Raw genomic sequence first — 23,307 nt, 5'->3', positions numbered from 1 at the left:
TTTGAAAATGTAACTTAGTTATTTATAGTAAAAAGTAATTTTCTATAGAAATTCACTATGAAATTTATGTAGGGAAAATTTTATATATGATTTAAATTATAAAATAGTGTCATTTATTTCAAGAAAAGCATAGAGATTAAATGATTTTATGGTATACTCATAGAAGATATGGATTTACTCGGTCACTAGTTTGGTGTTCTCTGGAACCCTTTGACAGAAAATAGAGCCCAGAAACTTTAGAGAGTTCCATATGGATAAAGGGTCACTGTGCTGCTAAGCTGGCTACTAGAAGATGATGGCATGTCGTCACAGATGGAACCAACTGACCGAATTCTCGTAGCATTTATCCTGGAAGAAAGAATATAGATTAAGAAAACTGGAGGGAAGAGGAAAAGGACACATTGATCTGCAGAGGGATTCTATTAGATTAGGGTGATTTACAATATGCTTCAGATGCTCCGGTTACTGGTGTCAACACATTTCCTGAAATGTTTCACCGTGTTTCCTTAAATGACCACTATCTCTATGTTATACAACTTTATGTCAAAATTTTCATTGATTAGTAATTTTCTAATCTGAGTTCCATTGAATTTTCCTTCTTTAAATTTGGCTTCCCTTAACTTAGGAAATGCTTGTCTTAAATATTTAAAACCTTCTCTTTCTATATCCACTGCTTTAAAAAAATTCTTCATCGACCCCAATTAAATTTGTAAATGTGGTAAAATAAAATGCTGAGTGTTAACTATTATTTTCCAGGAGTGAAAGTGTGTTTTTCATCCACTCTTTAACATCATAATGTTCACTTGTTGTGTGATTCCCACAAGCATAAGAAACAGCTGTATTTTGTAAAGTCACCTTGTAGACCGAGTAAAAGACCAATAACTTTGAGGTCGCTATGATACACCATAACTGAGAATCGTAATTGACTGCTAGAAGGATTCTTGTTTGAGTTCTGCAGTAACGTTGCTTTTAAGCGTGTTTCTGATGAATCAATGAATAGCCAGTCATCAGCATTATAAGCAGTGCTAAGATCAGACATCAAACCTTCTATATCACAACAGGAACACAGCAAATTATTCATAGTGAAATATTTCATCAAATGTTTATTTCTAAAAAATTTGGTGTCCTTTATCAGTAAAGTCCACTCCTTTAAGTGTGAACCTTGAAGTTCTGTTTTCTGTTCTGATAAATTGAACTTGCAAACCGAATTGCTAATTTCCACTTATGAAATGAAATATGGTTCACTATTTGATTTTTTTGGTATAAAATCACCAACTTTTGAAGCTTATGCTGCTGCAGTATTTTTGGAACAATCCGGTTCAGAATCTTAAATCTCTTGCCAGGAAGCTGGAACTGTCTTAAAATAAAAACATCTCCATGAGCAATCGGTCTCATAACCGATGGAACATTTGGGTACTCAATATAACTTTTATATTTTGTAGAAAAATCAGTGACATTTGCTGAACAGAAGTAGCAGTCATTGATGATTTGTTGGTTCAGTCAAATCATAGGTATAGCAAAAGGCAAATGATTCTTTTCCCTTGAAACCATTGTATGAACTTAATATAACACCTGTATGTTGTATTTAGTGCTGATTGTTTATCTTGATTTCCCAGTGGACAGCTAAAATAAAACCTTCAAGCGGTTTTCATCAATTTTGAAATTGGCCTATGCTGACTCTTTGTAGTGAATTTGCCACAAACATAACAAAAAAAATTCGGATAATTTTTTACACAAATGTATTTGTCTGTTCATTATGTAAATATAAGCTGATGTAAAATAAAAAATTTTAAAAAAAATACTATTTCAACACTTGATTAATTTATAGAAATAAATCAAAATTGACTAACTGAGATACTTGTCAATTGAAAATTACATTTACAATTTTATTTAACATATTTATCCTTGACGCAGCTAGCAAAAGAAACCTTGAATGCTAGCTGCGAGTTCATATCATCATTATAACAAGATGATTAATTAAATTGACTAACTGGAAAATCTAGTGGACAGTGTAACTAACTCGAAAATCTAATGGACAATAACTAATTCAACTCATACAATTTAACACATACTACTGCGTATAAGTTTAACCACCAGGCATTAGTTGTACTGAGAGATTGATTATTTTCAAAGAAAGAGATATTCTAGAATGACTCATTAGTTAAATTTATGCTTTAGATGATATTTGATGCAGCTTTTATTTATTCCTCAATTAGTCACACTGTAGTCATATCAGGCATGTTTATAACACAATGCATGTGATAACCGATTGTTTCTATTATGTGCCAAAAATGACATATATTTTTAGACTAATAAAATTAAAACATGTGATGTCATAGAGCATTTTTGTGTTTCTGTTTCAGCTTAAAAAATACTTTATAAATCACTCATTAATGTACCCTCTCTAAAAATTATATAGACCAGTGTAATCTTTCTGTTTTAAATTTAATGGTAAATAATTTTAAAATAACTTTTAGTATTATTTAACACGACTTTATTTGTCCACATTGTAGGTTAAATTTTGAAGGTGTCAGTGTATGTATAATACCAAGGGAATGTCGTTTAGTATTGGTTGTGTATGGTCGTACTGAAACACCTGTACCGGAAGGTGCTGAAGGTACTCCTGGTGAAATAAAGCAAGTTGAATTAGGTTGGGCTGCTATACAATTCTTTAATTATGATGGGTAAGTAATTTTAATTAATTATTAATTGTAAACCACAATGTTAAAAATGTATAAAAAGAAAATCAGTTTAGATTTAATGTCAATGGTAAGTTATATATTTCTTCATATTCTTTGTGCTGGGTAATTTTTTTATGTAATGAATATAAAATGAGTAATGGTATAATACCATTAAGCATTCACATAAAGTATGTGTTGCTAGAAGTTGGGAAGTATTTGTGATTTTGTTTAACTTAATCGCTGAATTTATAATTCATTTCTGTAGAATATATTTCTAAAATATTTTCATTATCGTGTACCTGAAACATTTCAAATCAATTACAAAATAATTTTCTCTTTTTGTGGTCATTATTTTTAATTATTAAATTGTCATTATGTATAGTAAAAGATTGTGCTTCTTCCAGGACTGCTTTGTGTGCAATAGCAAGGTTTTATTCTTTGGAATAATTTGTATATAGATTTGGAGTCTTGGTCTCCTGTGATATAAATAAGTAAATAATTCATTTTTGATCAATACATAATCAGTTCACTTTTATTAGGTGACCACTGCCATCATGATTATCCATTGATGCCAGCGTTCCTTTGTAATGATAGCAAAATTTAAACTACAGATTTTCACTAGCGGTTGTACCGTCATTGTCGCCATTATGGTTATCTTTGTAACAGAATGTTGTTAACTTAACCTGAACAGAGTATTTACCATACTTGATTGATACCGGTTAACCAAGAGTGTTCTTGATGCATGGAATTGCTAGGTCTCAAGATGTCAAGTGTGTAGAAATTGGAATATTTTTTAAAATCCAAACAATCCCTGCTGAGCTACTTGTATTTGAGAAAAAGTATGGGTTTTTTTTTTTTTTGAAAAACTGTTGGGGTTAGGCTCAGGGTGACACATATCTCTCATGACAAGATCAGGAGGGGTGATACATACAATTATCAAACACTTTTGATGAAAGACTTGGTCACTGGTTGGTCAAATACATTTATATTTTACATGAAAAATTGGGTAGTCAACAGGAAATAATTACTTTCCTGGTTCATGTGGCTGACAATATTTGATTATATTAGATCGATTGACTCTAAAAACTAAACATGAAAACAAACACTAAAACACAAATTACAGATGCTAGAAAACTGAGCAGCAAGCAAGATTGCAGTGATAAGTTGATGTGACCAGAACACAAGATATCATACTACTACTATTCATACATATTTAACAAAGATATCAAACATTCAGGATCTTAAAAATGGCTCCAGAAGCAAAATTAGTTACATGAAAACATTTATTTTTTCTCGTTTGATAAAAGTGGATATTATTTTTTCTGGGTTAAGTGACTGCTTTTTTTTAACAAAGGTAGCACATTCATAAATCTGCAGCTGACATAGTATCTTGGTCCATTTCATCTAGTAGTAGTAAGTTTTCCAATAAGTAATGAGATTCTGTCATTATGCATGTATAATGAAAAAATCTAGTCTATAAAATTTTTCTGTCAATCTATGTACTCTTTTCATTGTGAAAGTGGTAATGAATTTACCTGCTTGTGAATTTTCATTACACTTATAAAAAAAAAGAAATTTAACAATAAATATCCATTCTTAGAATAACACGATAATTAGCACAGTAGTTGTCTTCCTGTTACAAGGAAAAATGTAATAATATGGAATCTTATCTATAATCCTTTTTTTAATTTATGATTTGTTCTTTTTTATACTTCTAATTATAATTTTTTTATTTATTTAATATTTTTATTTTAGGGTTATGACTCAAGGTAGATTTCTTCTGTCAGTTTGGCCACCAAGTGCTGATAAAAGACTTGGGCCTGCACCTGCTCCGGGAACACATCCTCATGGTGATACACATCCTGTTCTAGGTATTAATGATTCTTCATTTTAATATGTTATTTGTGGATAACTTTTTCTATATGTTCTTTGTTCAACCTGTAATCATTTTAAAAACTGTTTAAAGAAGTGTTTTGTTTCATCAGTTGTGATGGAATTTTATTATCTTTATTTGTTATATCCTTTGTTCGTATGATAATTGCATGTTGTCTCATTCTTTGGCCGCATTTTTTATTATTATTAGATATGAAAACACTACTAGTCACTATTTATTATTTTTGGATAAATGATGTAATACTGTTGTGATATTTATTTATTTTTAGGTGTTGAACTTCCAGATTATGGTGGAGAAGTAATATTTCCACCTACTACTAAAGATATTGAACCAGTGCCTGTATCTAACCATGATTTTAATAGCTTGGATTGTAACACACAGCAACAGCTTATTGACATTTGTGAACAGGATACCTTTTCTTGGTAATTCTTTTTAGTAGTTACGTATAGTAGGCTATATCGTGTGCATTAAAATTACTGAGGGACCTAACCCAACCAGCAACAATGTTTTACCATGTTTCTAAATGTTTTACCAGCAGTTTCTAAGTTATGTTTAAAGTGAGATTGCTTAACTTTAACTATCAGGTTTCATATCACTTTAATACTCTCCAGGATTGGGTTGTTTTTTTTTTATAGTATATTTAGATTTATATAATAGAACTTTAGTGATATTATAATTTTTATTTTATTTATTTGTAATTTTTATTACCTTATGTAAGATTAGATTATTCTTCAAAAGTAATAGTGGTTCATCTTTTTAATGTTTTTATTTATTTCCTTAATCCTACTCAATGTTTTGCAGATTGTATTCAAATACTGCTAGACGTTTTGAATTGCATCAGTATCACTAATATCGATTTGCTATCTTCTAATTATGAATTACAATTTAATAAAAACAGTTCTAAACTACAATTAAACCAAATAACTCTTTAAAATTTTATTCGATGTTATAATTGTAAAATGTGTTCAACTTGGTATTCAAAATGCCACAAAACAAATATGAGTATAATCGAGTTTAGAAAGGTTTGATGAAAAATATAATCAAGTTAACAACCTATATTTGGCATGTGGCCTGTCTTTATTGTCTCTAGTCTTACTTAAGTAACATATGATCTTACTTTTCAGTTTATGAAATCATTGGTTGTAGTGGATTCATCATATATGTTCATGGTTTAATGGACATATGGTAGTCATAAATTATTTTAAATTTACTGTTGTAACTGTTAGTGTATTGTTCATTATGATACAAGATTAGGAGGAACATTTTGTTCTGAAAATTGTTGTCTTCTTAAAATTTAACGGCAAGATATAATAGTGCTGTTTTTCACCTCCACTTAGGTTAATTTTGTCGTATATAAGCTGTATTAGTGTATATTTCCTCAATTGCCAGTTACCATTAATTGGAAAGGGATCCACATTCAAATTATCAAAGACTTACTTTTATTAAAAAATGTTACTAAATTTTTTCTTGTCTTTGTCCCCAAATTTTTTTCCCTAAAATACTGTCAGCATGTCACCGATGCAAATGTCGTGAATGACATTTCCATCATTGTCGAAAACCTATTGCAAGTACTACAAAACCAAAACAAAACTACTCATATGAACTGGACTGAGTAGAAAAAATCTATAAATTTTCAGCTGTTACCCTGTTTAAAAGAACCAAACAAACTCATTCTGCGCAACATCATGAAATCCCAAAACAAAATCTGTGAAACAGAAAAAATCTGTGAAAGGCATCACCAATAATGCCGCACTTGAACTCAGACCTGAATCAGCCAAGCAGGAATGACCCAATCTGTCTCTAAAAGCACCATGGTTCAATTGAAACTGTGATACTTGTTTGGTGACAACCAAGAGGTGCTCTGCAGACTCCTCACCTTGGGAATAGGCCGTGCATATAACGCCCTTCAGCTGTCTTATCCCACCTAGTTTGCTGCAAATGGAACCCACTATTCTCAATCTCCCTAACCCTCATAGAAGTCAGTTTACTCAACTTCTTTGTGAAATAATGTTGTTTATGCTCATATGCAAGAACATATAAATGCTTCAGTCCCTGCAATTACCTGAATACCCTCATGAGAGATAGTATGGTAGCCTCTTGTCACCGTTAATAACAAGAGATGCTGGGCCCTCAACAAAATATCCTTGTAGGTTTTAGATTTCTTCCTGTTTGCCCATACAGGTGCAGCATACAACATAATTGCCTCACACATCCTTATAAAGGACACTCATGCTCCTAAAATTTTGACCCCAATCCAGATTAACCATATGACCAACTACCAAAGAAGGCATTACTGGTTTTCTTTGTGATGTACTGTAAATGTTGAAATGAAACTTTTGGTCAAGGAGCACCCCAAGGTATTTTGGAACCTGAATGTATAGAATATGATGGCCTGACATCGATACACGGACTTACCACATCACAGCCAAACAGCCCTTCAGCAACATTATCATAGTTTTATCCTGGCTGGATTGCCATCTTATGTTGATGGCCCCACAGTTCAAGTACCCTACATGCCTGAGGACAAGCCCTGATTTCAACCTCATACCATAAACATCCTTTGACCAGCATCAACCCATCAGCATAAGCGACAATGTGATTACTACTGGGCACCCTCACTCACATTAGATAATCAAACTGCGCAGCCCATAACATAGGGCCTTGAGGGCAACCCTTAGACAATGTCTTCCCTACTTTATGGCTACCATCACAGAGTAGAACGTCTCAATGATTGAAATAACTGCATTACTTGTATTTCATTTCTACTACATCAATGTCTCTGTAATTGAAATAGGGCAGAGGGCCACCACAAATTGTTAAACATCCCAGATATGTGTAAGGAAAATCTCCAGAACATACCCAGCGCTACTATTCTTAACAATGTCCAAAACTCGTAGAATAGCATCCTCAGTCCCCTTGCCAGGACGAAAACCATACTGATTCTCTATTAGTAATTTTTGCGATGTCAACCTCTCATTAATTCACAGATGTAGTATCTTTTCAAAGACCTTACCAATTACCAGTAACAATGTCAGAGACTGATATGAGGAATTAATGAGGCTCCTTGTTGCCATCCTTAAACAATAACTTGACTTCTCCATTTTTCTAACAAATTGGAAAATAGCTTACAAGTAACATTTTATTAAACACTCTGGTGATAGTCCCCACACAAACATTCATGAACGAACATGGAACTCCACCATTATCCCATCAAAACCAGGAGCTTTGCCTCTATCTGAATTATAAACAACTTGACGCACTTCTGCCTCAGTATCTTCTGAAGACAAAAACCAGTCTCGGCCACCAAATCATCATCTGGGAACAAATCATCTAACAAAATATGCAAAATCTCAGTCTTATTAGAGATTACTCTTTGCCTGACTGAGAAGAGCGGAGAGAAGATTGCATTTTTCTGCTTATGACCAAACACTGTAAACAACTCCTCATGGGTTTTTGTTATTAATTGTTGTTCTTAATGCTTGCATGACAAGTGCAATCTTTTCAGAATGCTTAACAATTGGGATGTTGAGTTGCAAAAAAAAATTTTTTAAATTGTACTACTGATTGGCAATTGTTCTGCTCATTGTTTAAAATACATTTCTGTTGAATTTTTACCGCCCAGTACAACAATAAAATGAGTCGCATCCAATCATTGGACATAGGAGTTATAAAAAAATATGAGTCTATTATGGATTTAATTTGTAAATCACATTATTCTAGAAATAGAAAAAAATTTACTGAATTCAGGCTCCAGTGAAGTAGTGCAAGAGTCAATTTGTTGCAAGCAATTCAATTTGTAGCAGACATCTGGGTAGAAGTAAATAAAACCACAGTAAAAGATTGTTTTGTTCATTGTGGTCCTTTGGTTTTAATTTTGTTACTAAATGCAACCTACTTAAACAGTAAAGTACCTATTTTTAACAGTACATTACATGAACAGGTATTTTGAAATACATTAATTGGTTTAGAGTTCGGTTTTCACATTAAATTTTTGTGACTGCAGTATATCATACCTCGTGTGTATATTGATAGAACTTGCACAGAATGTACGTGTGCATGTGTGTGCATGCATGTTTAATGTAATATAGTATCATTTACACTAAAATTTATGAATTCATTTAATAGGGCCAGCCATCTAATTGGGTCAAAATACTCCGGTCCTGTTGTGGCCCAATAAACCAAAATCAATTGTATTATTATTATTGTTAGTAGGCTAAATACAGTAGAGTTGATTGGGGCCAACTACGAGTGGTGTTCCCCTCCACTAGAGTCGGTTAACCTATTAGGTTGACCACTGTCATTGAGCTATTTTGTAATAATTCCAAAGTTCTTTAATTTTAAATTCCTCATGTACGTAAGTTTGTAGATTTGTAATGTTTTTTTATATGTACTTTCAGGCCTCAAGTTGAAGATAGAGAAGTTTTGTGGGAAAAACGTCATTATTTACTTGGAAAACCACAAGCATTACCTAAAGTATTTTTGGCAGCTCATAGTTGGGATTATGCTTGTTTAGCTGATTTGTATTCACTTTTACATTCCTGGGCGCCTTTAGATCCTGTATCTGCTTTACAACTTTTACTGCCATGGTACAGTATTATATTTTTTTATATTTCTTATACAGATTACTTAGTTTAAAGTATGTAACAGTCAGTTATTTTTGTAAAAATAATTTTTCAGAACATTTTTTAAAGTTGCACGAATCATGGAAACTGTTTTCATGTAATTTTTAAATTTTACCATTTATTCTATTAAAGGTTAACTAACTTTATCATACCTTGTTAAATACATTTTAACCATCGTAAAATTAATTGGTTTACATTTATGATTGATATATTCATTGTCGTGTTTATTGTTTTTCTTATTAGAAATTTTTGTTATTAATTCTCCCTAACCTCTTTTTGGAGTTTCGTGTATCATTCAACAGCTGAACATAATCAGATAATTCAGTATTTAGCTTTAAATAAAATAAAGAGCTGATTGATAGTACTTTTTTAAATTATCATTATGATGTTTCAAAATAGGTAAATTTGACAAAATAGATAAATTTGATTTCTGTTCTTAATTTATTTTTGCATAGCGGCAAAATGTTTGTGAGTATCAGCATTGCAAGTAGTAAATCCATAATTTATTAAATTTAGTTTATGAATTATAAGTACTGAAATAGTTTTGTTTTCAGTTTTCCTGATTGTGAAGTTAGAAGAGTAGCTGTATCATGGGTTCGTGAATTAAGTAGTGATGAATTGTGCGATTATTTACCGCAACTAGTTGAAGCACTCAAACATGAAACTTATGAGGCATCTACACTTACACAGTTCCTTTTACAAAGAGCATTAACATCACCTCGTGTCGCACATCATTTATATTGGTTGCTAACCCAAGCGCTTCCTGGACAGTGTCCACAGGTGCTTGTTAATTTTTTTTATCATATTTTCATCTTTTTGTTTTCTTACATAATCTCTAAAGATTAGACTTAGAGTGCATGTTACAGTTGTATTAGAATTAGAGGACTAAGAGTGATGTCACCAAAAGAAAATTAAAGATTTTGTATAATTTTCATGTTTACTAGTAAAAATACATAAAAATTTGTTGTTTCTATGGTTTGGAGAAAACATGGTTATTGTTCACCTAAAAGTTTTTATTCATAGCCTACAGATTGTAAGATAAATTTGCAACAGCGTGAACTTCTTGATAAAAATGGATCAATTTTAAATTAAAAAAAGAGAAATATTGAATTCACAATTAAATAAGATAAAAAGAACCTAATTATAAATATTGATAACAATAATTCATTGAAAGAAAATTTTAGATGTAAGATACCATTTACAAAATTGTTGTTGGATTTCTGTCATTTAATACTTTACGTTCAGTCCCTTAATAATATTTATGCTTTGATTTTTTTATTGAAGGGTTAGGCTGCCCAACTTTTACTGATATGCATATTTAGTAGCCACTGTTAAGGAAACTAAGAATCACAAAGTGGTCCACTGGCAGCCCCCTTACTAGATACAAAAGATGGACCATTATTCTTCATGTCCCAGAATTCTCAACATGATGGACCTAATAAGCTCAGACTCACAACCATAGAAATGATAATGGGCAAAAAAGGAATTAGGAAAAAAGGAGGGTGCAATAAAGGACAATCTAACTGTCAGGGTTGATTGGGGTAATTTACAATTGATTGTAATACTTGATTGTAGATACATACATTAGAAAATTTTAATCTGATAATCTAGTTCAGTTGTTTGGTAAAACCATTGTCTCAGCAGTTGTATCGCTGACTGTCTTGCATATTATTTGTAAAGATGAAGTTCTATATTGCAGTACATCATTTTTGAGAAAGAATAATTATATGTTGGGTCTAAATATTTATTGGTTATGTTTTAGAATTCTGCAGCTATTAGTACTTCATCAGAAGAAGATGATTTTATTAGTGCATGTTTTCACAGACGACTACAATTGGTTCTTAGAGCTTTACTTGCCATATCTGGTGAAGCACTTCGCCAAAGATTTATGTCACAACAATTACTTGTTAAGGTATGTTAAATTAAACATTTATCATTGTTATTTTTAAAAAAACTATGAGATCATAGTTATCTTAATGCTTTAAAACTTGTAGAAAAAGTCAAGGTTATATGTTATATTTGATAGCAGGTTCTGACCTGCTATCAAATATAACAGAAAATTTGTAACAATTACATAACATTATAACATTATGGCGAAAATCATTAATCATTAGGTGATAAGTTTTATTATTAAACAAATTACATTTTTTAACATTAAATGATGAAAAAAAATTAACAAATTTGGCTAGGAACAAAATATCACATATTCACAAGTTTACCACAGCCCACATGCTTCTTTGTAAGAATGATGCCTCTACCCAAGCAGCTTGCCAAGAAAAAAAGTAATGTCAGTGCCTTTTGAACAGACTATATATTTATCATGGTTATCATTAAAAATGTTTAACATAGTTATCATCAGTAAAATCTTCATCAGGTTTGCTAGTTGAGTTCTTTGTTAAAACCATTATGCCAGCAGCTTCACCACAGATTTTTTTTCATATTATTTGTAAAAAAAAATTGATTTTTTTTTTATAACTTATTCAATTTTTTCCAAAAAATAAAATATGCAATTATAATTATTATCAGCCTGTAATTGCAAGGATTAATAAATAATAATTTTATATGTTGGCCTGTGGTTTTCTAATAACTTTATGCGTTTCATTTTGAATATTTAGAGAACATTACAATTATAAAAAATTAGTTTTGTACAAACATACAAGTGTTATAACCATAACAGTTGTAGGCAACCTGATGCATCACTACAAAAAAAAATTGCATAGCCATTTTCAAGAATAACAAGCATCCCATGCCATGAATGCAAGTGATATTCAGCCGTGTAAGTGAAGTAAATACCCCTCAGCCCAGGGGTTATATCCCTCTATTGTAAAACAAAGCATTATATACATCTAACATATACAATTTATGTGTTTATATGCGCCCGTGCATACACACACACACACAATTTCCTTTCCCCTGCTGAGTTGAAGTAGTGTATACATAATTCACTACAGAGAGGGATGTATTAATTTATTGCTTTAAATTATCTGTCCCAGTCTTTCATATGGCTGTGTGAAGCACAAGCAGTTGTACTAAGCTTGCTTTTTTCTAGTTCTTAACTAATTATTGTATATGTATAACTTCTCAGCATAAAAGATTTCAGTACTTTTGGTCATGTGATAACCACATCTTAGAAATTTCCTTTTTCCCTGTGGGAAATTCCCTCATAGGGTTGCCAACCTAATTATTTTTCATACTTTAAATATTAATTTGAATATTTCAAAGTTTGGTAGTACTGAATCATCAGCTGTTGTTAATGTCTGCTAAGTTGTGATGTCACAGGTTTTTGGTAGAATTAAATAAAATTTGAAGTGTAAAGAAGTAATTTGATCTGGGTAGGTTTTGAACCGTCACCCAGTAGATATACAGACTGGGGTGCGTTAAGCCTTGCAGCCACACTGTCACCCAGAACTTTCTGTTCTGGGCAAAATTTGTTCTTGTAAGTCGTTAAAAATCATAAAATTTTAATATATTAATAAATAATATATATTAAACATTTTATACAAATAAATAAATTATTAGGTAAACTATTAAATAAATTAATAAAATAAATTTAATAAACAACTATGTTTAATTTGCATCTGTGCGCATGTGTGTAAATAAAATATAGATATACCTCGAGGACGATTTTGAATATCGTGGTAGCCGCTCCAGGAGATGATGAAGTTCTATTAAAGGTGTGTGCACCAGGAGACAGAACAATAGTACAACGATGTTTTGGTGCACAACTGAATAGGAAAAAAAGGTGTGGTAAGAAGGATGGTCCTGGTTCTTATGACAGTTGCACTGGGAAGTGATACACTTGCAGACGAGGTCCTCGTAGTGACTCATGCACCAGGAGCCCGTGCAGGCAGCAGCACAGCGGTGATGATGTTGACCATCTAAGTTTTGGGTGCACAATTTAAGACCTTCCCCTCATGTACCACTTCAAAAAAGGAAGTCACATCTGGTGCTCGGGTGTACTGGAAACACCAACACATCTATTCAAACATATTTACCAATCGCAGCGGTCGGCCACATAGGAAACACTAATTAAACACTCATTTACACAACAGGAAGTCACATCCAGTGGAGGTTGTACAGAAAACATCCATGCACATCCAGTTAAACCATGTTTATCATAACTGGTGCTTTAAGAATGAAGTAGTTAACATCCAGTGATGTGCAACTAACAAACATATTTTTTATCTCTGTGCAAAACCTTTACCAAATAGCAATTTGCTTAATTTTTGCCAGGGTGGTGTGGAAAGCCACATCACCCTAGAGGTCGCAGTCGCAGCGCATTGAGACTTTTTTAATTAGTGAAATCTTTCCCCAGAGGCATATTATAAAACATTCATCGATAGATTCGCATTGATAGACGCTCATTGATAGGTTAAGATAGACTTTTTGATGTGAAAATTACTACGTATAATTATCGAATTTTCCCAATTCTCCGTTATGTAATGTTACATTTATGTAATGATTACTTTAATATAATGATTATGTCAAATCGCTAACCATTGTGAAACTTTAAGGCTACGCTCCCCTCACCATTTATACCAAAAATCTGATTGCCCTCAAATCTCAGTAAAGGCCTTGGGTTCTGTTCATCCAGTTATGTGTGAAAACTATTTGAAAACTAAAATAAATCTTTTTTAACAAAGAATAGGTCATATGTTCTGCATATTTTCATACTACTGTAACAGTTGCCTCTTAAAAAAAAAATTTTTTGATTTAAGATTTTTAATAAGATAAAATTTAATTAAGATAAAATTAAGAATTGATTTTTAGACAGTTATATAAAAGAATGAAATAGATATATTAATAGAAAGAATTAATAGCAAAAAATGATAATTAATAATGTCATGAAAAACTGGTATGAAGAAAACAGCTACATTTTAATAATAATTTAATGATCTTCAAAAAATAGAATGTAAGAAGATCCTGTTTTATTGATTTTTGTTTTTTACAGGATTTATTTGATACAGCAGAAATTGTTAAAAGCACTAAAGAATCGTTGCGTATGAAAGCATTAGCATCTTCATTAGAAGGTTTACATTGCGCACTACAAGCAAATCCTACTTGTTTACCTCTGAGCCCTAGTCTTGAGGTAACCGGTGTACAAATTCGTTCATCTTCATATTTTCCTTCAAATACATTACCTTTAAAAATTAATTTCATATCTGCGGATGCTGGTGCTACTATCCCTGCTATTTTCAAGGTGTGTATCCTATTTTTTTATTACTTTTTTCATGGTTAGTGTAACATTTATAAAAAAAACTGGATGTTGTGAGTGAGACTGCATACTACATTCTTTTACTATATTACGCTTTCATTCTGAAACAGCTGGTTTATCTTAGGCAGTAGAATCCTGAAAATTTAAGGATGTCTAATGCGGATAATAAATATAAACAGCTATACCCACATTTAATAAACCAGTTTACCACAGACTGTCATAATTAAACAACATTGGTTATAGTACCTTGTTGTAATAAAGAAGTGTGTTGGAACATTAATCTACAGTGGAGAACAGATTCATCCAAACACAGTATTTTAAATAGAAAATTTTATTTTAAAAAGAAAAAATGTTTAATACTCAAACTTACTTAATTTAATAGTGTATGTTCCTCCTTTGTTTCCGATTATCTTATTAATCCTCTTTGGCATTGATTCCAATAAGGTAGAACAATGATTTTTGATTTCTTCATCTCGAAACCAAATCTGTATCAAGGAACTAATGACATCAGTTTTTGTGCTACAATTTATTTTTCCGAGTCTTCTTTTCAGTATGGCCCATAAATTTTCAATGGGATTCATGTCGGAAGAGTTCTCTGGCCACAAGAGGATTCAAATTTTTTGATTTTGAAGAACTCTTTTGCTTTCTTTGACGTGTGAGATGGTGCAAGGTCCTGTCACAAAATGAGTTCTGGGTTCTTCTGCATAAGTGGGGCTATTTTTCTTTGTCATATGCTAATGTATTGGTGTGATTTCAATATTCCATCTACAGGCATAAGTGCTCCTTGCCCTTCATGTGTAAAACATCCCCAAAACATCTTTTTGGCTGGGTGTTTGGGAGCTCGTTGCAGATGTGCTGGTGTGGAGTAATCTTCTCATACGAATGTAGGCTACTCTCTCCCCTTGGACAAAGAAAGGAGACTCGTCAAAAAAATAACTTTTTTCTAATCTCAGTAGTCCATTCTTTATGTTGCTTTCCCCAATAAAGTATTTTTGTCTTCATAGCCTGTGTCGGTAACTACTTCTTTTTAAATTTCATAGCAATCCTTCCCGCCGTCAACAATCTTCTGTGAACTGTCACATCAGAAACATTAGTCCCACTGGCTCTCAAGTCCCTATTAAGGTCAACAGCTGACAGTCGTGGATTTATTTTGCTTTTTCTTATTAGTAGTTGATCATGTGTAGGTGTGGTTTTCTTTTTCTGTCCACATTTTCCTTTTTTCTTTGGTGAGATGGAACCTGTTTACCTAAACCTTTTCATGATTTCATTATGAAAAGGTTTCCACACTACACTCACTGGTAGTCTGTCTTTGAGTCATTTATGTGTTGGGACAGAGCAACAATTTTTTGACTGCTTTCGTGGGTTTATATCCATTGTATTCTAGAAACGAATAACAAACTTATAACAGAGACTCACAAAGCCACAACATAACCTGTAACACCAAAGAGCAAGCAGCCTGCCAGGAAGTGAAGATTCCTACAACAGAATAAAAATTCCATTTGTTCGCTACTGTATATACTTTGTTTTAGTGACTATGAAAAAAAAGCCTTTGATAAGTATATGAAAGCCCTTTTTACCTGTATAATTGGTCTAAGATCAGTTAGTTTATGATGTTTTACAGAAAAGTGTATGAACACATTGAATATCATACAGAGCCTTTACGGTGATAATTCAGGATCATTTAACACACAAGTCGCTGAAATAATTAGAGGAATCCATCAAGATAGTGAATTGTATTTTTTTTTTTTTTAATGTATTTTGAAGTAATTTTCCAAGAAGCTCTGAATGATATCGATATGGAAATATCTACGGACAGTAACCAACTTCATGACATCCAATATGCAGATGATAATCTTACTGTCACAATATTGTAGATTTAGATTTTTTCATTCAAAATTTAAATGATACATGTAGGAAGTACATTTAGAGAATTAATTTCAAGAAAACTCAACAATCAGTCAGAATTACTTGTGTGCTCATTTTAAAATTACTACAGAAAGTGTTTTTATTAAAAATATCTGGATATGTGATAAACTGTGTCGAGGATCAGTCTGTTGGAAATATGTACCATATAGGAATTTCTGCTAGAATTTCTTTTATAAAACTACAGAAGATAATACTGTCGAATAAAAATATTAATTTACAGTTGTGAATGTTCAGATGCTGTGTAATTTCCTTTTTCTTTTACGATGTGGATGCTTGGACGCTAAAAAAAAAACAACATGCTTTTGAAATTTGGACTAACAACAGATGCTAAAATAGTTTGGAAAGAAAAAATGTGCAATATTACCTGTTTTAGGGAGTTTATGTAAGAATCTACAAGCAAAAGAGTGTAGTAAAAAAGAGAAAATTAGAATATTTAAGATATATTTTGAAAGGGGAAAAAATATTCTTACTCATTTTAATAACTCAGAAGTTGAATGGTAGAATAAGTGTTAGAAAGAAAAGTATGTTATGGCTAAGGAATTTGTGGGGGAGATAGTTCCATTGTTTGACTAGGATTATTTAAAGGCACAGTTTTAATTTTCAAGATTACAATTGTCAATTAACATAATATTTTTATTAATTCTTTTTATTTTCAATAAACATAAAAAGATAACCGGACAAGATATTGTACTTTTTACAGGTTGGTGATGATTTACAACAAGATATGCTAACATTGCAAATGATCCGAATTATGGATAAAATGTGGTTGAAAGAAGGTCTTGATTTAAAGATGGTTACATTTACTTGTGTTCCTACCGGCTATAAGAGAGGTATTGTACTATAAATTTTGAAGTAATATTTCATGAAATCTATACAATTTCTTATTACATCGATTAATGAAAAGCTGTAAGAGCTGAAGCTGTAAAATTGTTCTATAAAATGTAAGGGAACTTTAAAATTGCAAAAATTGACAAAATTATTGGTTCTTATGTAGTATTAACAGATAACTGATTTTTTTTTTTTTTTTTAGCATCAACAGATATTTACAGATAACTGCACATCCTTGTGTAGATTTTTTAACTTAAGCGTACAGTTACTAAACTCTTTAAAATCTGGAGCAGGGGATAGAAAAAATTCTGAGGTGTAAGATTATTTTTTGATAAAACACTTATCCTTTTTTTGAAAAAAAAAAATTGTGATGTAGACATAATATTGTACAATAATATTTTATCTGATTTCCATAGTGCAGTGAAATCCTGGTCAGGCTTTTTATATACTACTAAATTCATGTCTCATAAAAAAAAGTACTATTTGCAATTGTTTGTCAGTTTGTAATTGTATTAGTTGAAAAATAAATAAACTTGAGTCTTAAATAAAGAAACTTTTTCAAATAATGTTACAGGATTTTTGGAAAATTGTTTTTTTTTCTTGTGATTTAAATGCAATTATTTCATAGTTTTTGAAAAATATCTGCCTTACAATAATTTCTTCATAAATAAAAAATAAAGAAATTGTTGTCATCAGGGTTTAAATCTTGAAATTTTTGTAATAAGGCAAAGAACTATTTTGCTTTTCAGATGTATAGAAGTAGTTATTCTTCTCGTTTAAAAACAACTTGAAATAATTTTAAATTGCCAGTGTTTTTGGGAAAGATATTTTAAAGATTTCTTATCAAACAATTAAACATTTATAATTTCTGTAAACAATTATGTGATCCAAGAACAGATAGTTGTCAACATGATTTTAAGTACATACATATTTTTTAAATCCAAAGTGTTATGGATTTGAAGCAGTTACATTTATTTGCAATTTTAAGTTTTCTATATTTGTTATGAAACAGGTATGATTGAAATGGTTACCGAAGCAGAAACTTTACGTAAAATACAAGTTGAACTGGGTCTGACAGGATCTTTTAAAGATCGACCGATAGCTGAATGGCTAGCAAAACATAATCCATCTGCTTTAGAATATGAGAGAGCTGTTGCTAATTTTACAGGTAAGTAGTGTTTTATGAATGATATTATATTTTGTGTGTGTATGTTGTCGGTAGAGTGGAAAAACTACTACATATGTTTTCACTGTAGAATGATTTAAGTATAAGTACAGATGTATACAAGATCTGTTCAGAAAATAACCCAACATTTTTAATTATGCGCCAATGGAGATATTTCACTAAAACAACAGTGCAAGAGGTTTTCCACGTAACCTCTGTAACCACATGTTCTTGGACTGTTCACATCTCATTTAGTTTTTTTGTTGTTATTTGAGTGCAACGTGTTTTAGTGTTAGTAGCGATTTTTGTAATGTGCAATCTTCAGGAGCAACGATACAGTGTAAAATTTTGCATGAAACTGGGGAAAAGTTTCACAGAAACATTTCAATTTTTGAAACAAGCTTACCTAGATGATGCTTGTGGTCGTACGCAATATTGCGAATGGTTCTCACAATTTAAAAGTGGTCATCAGTTGATTGAAGATAACCCTTCATGGTGCGAGTGGTAGCATCTCGGCCTTTAATCTGGAGGTCCTGGGTTCGAATCCCGGTTAGGTATGGCATTTTCACATACGCTACAAATCATTCATCTCATCCTCTGAAGCAATACCTAATGATGGTCTCTGAGGTTAAACAAAAAAAGAGATGATTCTCGACCGATTTCAACTGATGACATCCACATTCAGAAAATCAACGATCTGGTATGTGCAAATCGCCTATTGACTTTCAGAAAAGGTGCAAAAGATGTTTTCTGGATCAGAAGACGTGCAGAAGACGCTTCTCAACTGGATCATGCCATGACATTTTGACTGAAAAATTGAACATGCATGAGTTGCAGCAAAGTTTGTTGACTTCATTTGATGACTGAACAGCAGAAAGAACATCAAGTTGGTGTTTGTCAACAACTTCTTGAATAAGTCGATGACGATGAAACATTCATGCAAAGGATCATGACAGGAGACACAAGCTGGGTTTACGGCTACGATATCTTGACAAAAGTTCAATCATTACAATGGATTGGCAAAGGATCTCCATGTCCCAAGAAAGTATGTCAGTCTTGATCTAATGTCAAAGTGGTGCTTTCTGTTTTTCCGATTTTAATGGAACTGTGCATTTTGATTCTTGCCTCAAGGAGAAACAGTGAACCGTGCATAATATCAAGGCATTTTACAATGGTTAGTGAAAAACTCCACATAAAGGAACCATAACTGTGGGCGAGACAACACATGGTTCCTTAACCATGACGATGCGCCAACACACTCAGCTTTGTCGTGTCACTTTTGTGTCAAAAATCAGATGACACTTTTCCCTCAGCTTCCCTACTCACCAGACCTGGCTCCTTGTGATCTTTTCTTATTTTCAAAATTAAAGTCAGTGATGAAACCCTGTTTTGGGTTTATTGATGATATTAAAGCAAATTCATCATGAATCTTAAAGGCTATTTCAAATGAAGTTATCCAGGACTGCTTCACGATGCGGAAACGCTGTTGGAAAAAGTTTATGAATAGTGGAGGGGAGTGTGCTTTGAAGGGGACAAAGACCAATGATCTGTAAAATTAATAATAAAGATTTAAAAAAATAAATTTCGGTTATTTTCTGAAAAGACCTCATATGTTTAAGATGTGAAAACTATTCAAATATTTAGATACAGTTGACTGATAAAAAATATATTTGTACTTCCAACAAATAAAAAAATTTTGAATTATTTATTGAGGTAAACTTCTTTTTTTTCTTAATTTCACAAACATTTGGTTTTAGCACACCCCTTTGTTAGTTTACAATTAAATGTTTTTCTAAGGTTTCATCACTTAACTTCATCTATTTATAACCTCTGTGTCAAAAGAAAAATACAAGAGCAAGAAAGAAAAACCTTCAAGAACAAGCAGTTAACAATCTTTTGCATCACTCAGAGTGCAGAAAGGAAGAGATAGAAGGTTGTCCTTGAGAAAACTAGAGAAAAAGATTGCAGATAGTACCATCAACCAGAGATTCTATTCTTTTTTTTTAAAACATTACAAATGAATTTTACTAACTAGATAAACCCTTCTTTCATCTACAAATTAAACTTTTTTTAACCATTGAATAACATTTTAATGCAAAAGAGTTTATATTTTTGAAATAATAATGACCATGTATCAATAATGAAAAAAATTACAATTTCTTGTAATTTTAAAAATTGGAAGAAGTTACTTCCAAATTGAAAAGTTGGAATGACATAAAAAAAAGCAGGAGTATTATTCTTAAATTGGGAGTATTAGCAGCTAGTCCTTTACATTGAATTTTAAAATTTTGGAAGTCTGTATACTGAAGATACATTAAAGTTCAAGGAATGTCATAAATTGGTGTCGGTTAAGATAAAAACAGTTAAAGTTTGTTAAAATTAATTATTTTTTTAAAAAACAAACTAATGGATAGAAAAGAATTGTATGATATTAAGTATAATAACCACAAAGGTTGTAGATAACTTGACATGAGATTTTCTCCTGAAATTGGCATAGCTATACTCAAAATAATAGCATCCCATGCCAAGCTAAGGAAAGTGAAGAGTGGTTTACCTTCTTCATTATGCTAAATACAAAAGTTAGTGACAGAAAAAACTTTTATTACTTTAAAATAAATATACATTTGTGTATTATTTTTACACACCATTCAGTGCAACACATTTTCCATATTGTTACTAGGTTTATTATGCCATCTGAAAATGTTTAACCATTAATTTAAACCGATGAATTACTTCATCTTTTAGTTCCTGATTTTCAAACCCGTGCAATACAAACCAATGTTATAAATGAAAAAAATATTTCAGACTGTACAGTGGATGTTCAAATATTTCCCAGCAAAGCGGTTTTCCTTGCATCCATCTTTCAACGTTTTTTGCACCCAACCAGCACACAGTTTCTTTAACCTAGTTTATTATTAAAATTTTGTTTATCACTAAACATTTAGAAATTCATTTGATAAATATAAAATTTTATATTGTCTTTTTTGAGAATTTTTTCTTTCACTTTTTGTAACAAATTATTTGAAATTGCAGACAGGTTATTGATAAATTCTTCATGATTAACATTCATTCTGCCTTCTTGAAACAAATGATGCCATTTTAAAACTTTATTTTAATATACAACATTTGATTCATAAACATCATAAATTTCTTTGTGAATTTCAGCTACAGATTTGTTTTTGCCATTAAGAAATGAGTTGTTGCTTAAATCTCACTCGCTCTTCACAGGATTATATTTATTTGCACTCATTTCTGTTGGATTATGCACGGCAGCTAACGTGAATGTAACTGGATTATTGTTAACAATCTTATTATTGTTCACAATCTGGCTGTCTGAGAACTGCTATAACAGTTTTGCACCCTTATTATGTAGATGATTCATACCCTTTTCACGGGGATTCAGAGGATTTGGCACACGATTTATTGGAGCACCTGCCTCATCGCGGTGAAAAGAGTAGCAGCAACTCCTGGTCGCAAGTCCCTGTTATGAGCAAAGTGGCCTTTACCCTTAGTCTTACTCGCGCTCTTTTAGAGCAGAGGCCATAATCTGTAACTGTGTTGATCTTTGATTTGACACATTAGATCCAGTAGTGGCAGAGAGTGACAAGAGAATACAGAAGGTCTCCAGCTGCCTGTGGCTCACTGCAGGTCATCGTCACGCTTGTGGGATTTTGCTCAACATCTACGTAGAAGGAATACAGTGCATTTTGTGTTCATGTTAGGTCAGGGCATATCTGACCATGACAGATGTTAGTGAGGTAGGTAAGAAGCCTAGCCGGAGCCCTGCGTGATGGCTCGGAAATTGTAAGACCTTAACTAAAGGATGCCCCCAGGGCAGTGTTCTGAGTCCCCTTCTTTGGATCATAGAATTTGATTCGATGTTGTGTTTAAGGTTGCCATGTGGTTGTCACGTCATCACTTATGCTGATGACACGCTGCTACTGATTGAAGGGGATTCACATAACGAGGTAGAATTCCAAGCTGCTCGTGCTTGTGAGACACTCTGATTGTGGAGTCTCCAACCTAAGATGATTTTCAGCTCAGAGAAAACTACAATTATGTTGCTTAAGAGCCGATTGGCTGCTTCCTGACAAATCCGGGTTTAGATGGCTGGTCCCCCCATTCGATATGTTACAATTAAAAAATACCTGGGTGTTATCCTTGATGAGAATTTTCGGTTCAAGGAACATCTACAGGCCGATGATGCCTTTTATGGAATCCATAGCGTCATTCATCCCGATTGGGGGTTGAATTACTATACCATCCATATCCTTTATAAAGGTGTCAGCGAAGCTATTATGCTATATGCTGCGCCTGTCTGGGCTCAACGCATGGCTTTTAGGTATTGCGCGGACATTTTGCTGCGGGCCCAGTGACTCCTCTTGCTGGCTGTTATAGGCGGTTACAGAGCAGTTTCGCATGAGGCAGTCAGTGTTATAGCCCGAGTCAAACCAATAGATATCTTGGCTAATGAGCGTAAGGAATGCTACATTTCTAAGGTAAATAACCTATTGATGTCAGAATGAAAGCAGGAAATTGAAGACCGGAGCCTTGTGTCTTGAAAAGTCAGGTGGAACGAATTCCCTACAGGTCACTACAGGCATGGTATATTTCCTATAGTGTATAATTTAGGTGCGATTAAATGGGTCTTCCCCAATCGGTATATCACACAGTATCTGTTCGGGCAATGTGCCTTTCGGACAAGTTTGGCTAGGTTTCTTTTGGTGGATTTGAGTCAATGCCCGGATTGCGAGACTGATGATACAGTTAACCACGTCCTCTACGTCTGTCCCTGATGAGGGAGTTTGATCGAGGTACTCGATCGTGGTTAGATTCTGGGTGGCTAGGGTTCTGGCTTCGGCATTGGATTGGTTGGAGGATTGGTTAGGCGCATTGGAATCATTCCACGGTTATGTTAGTATTGTTCATGATTTGATTTGGGGCTCCCGCTGGTGAGGAGGGCTGCACTGCCGGGG

The 23,307-nt window shown here is 32.6% G+C and overlaps 1 protein-coding gene across 1 annotated transcript in view; it reads left to right on the top strand.

Moving 5' to 3' along the window:
• The window catches only part of LOC142332435 (phosphatidylinositol 4-phosphate 3-kinase C2 domain-containing subunit beta-like), an 83,068-nt gene that overhangs the window by 37,133 nt on the left and 22,628 nt on the right, over positions 1-23,307 (top strand). The window contains exons 12-20 of the mRNA XM_075378879.1: positions 2,514-2,684; positions 4,437-4,552; positions 4,844-4,997; positions 8,973-9,161; positions 9,752-9,977; positions 10,960-11,109; positions 14,149-14,397; positions 17,039-17,168; positions 18,179-18,334. Coding sequence (XP_075234994.1) covers positions 2,514-2,684; positions 4,437-4,552; positions 4,844-4,997; positions 8,973-9,161; positions 9,752-9,977; positions 10,960-11,109; positions 14,149-14,397; positions 17,039-17,168; positions 18,179-18,334 — 1,541 coding nt within the window. The remainder of the gene's footprint in view (positions 1-2,513; positions 2,685-4,436; positions 4,553-4,843; positions 4,998-8,972; positions 9,162-9,751; positions 9,978-10,959; positions 11,110-14,148; positions 14,398-17,038; positions 17,169-18,178; positions 18,335-23,307) is intronic.

Source organism: Lycorma delicatula, chromosome 11, assembly GCF_047948215.1.
Source record: "Lycorma delicatula isolate Av1 chromosome 11, ASM4794821v1, whole genome shotgun sequence".
Taxonomy (NCBI): domain Eukaryota; kingdom Metazoa; phylum Arthropoda; class Insecta; order Hemiptera; family Fulgoridae; genus Lycorma; species Lycorma delicatula.
The sequence above is the reverse complement of the archived record's forward strand: the minus strand, read 5'-3'. Positions and strand labels throughout refer to the sequence as shown.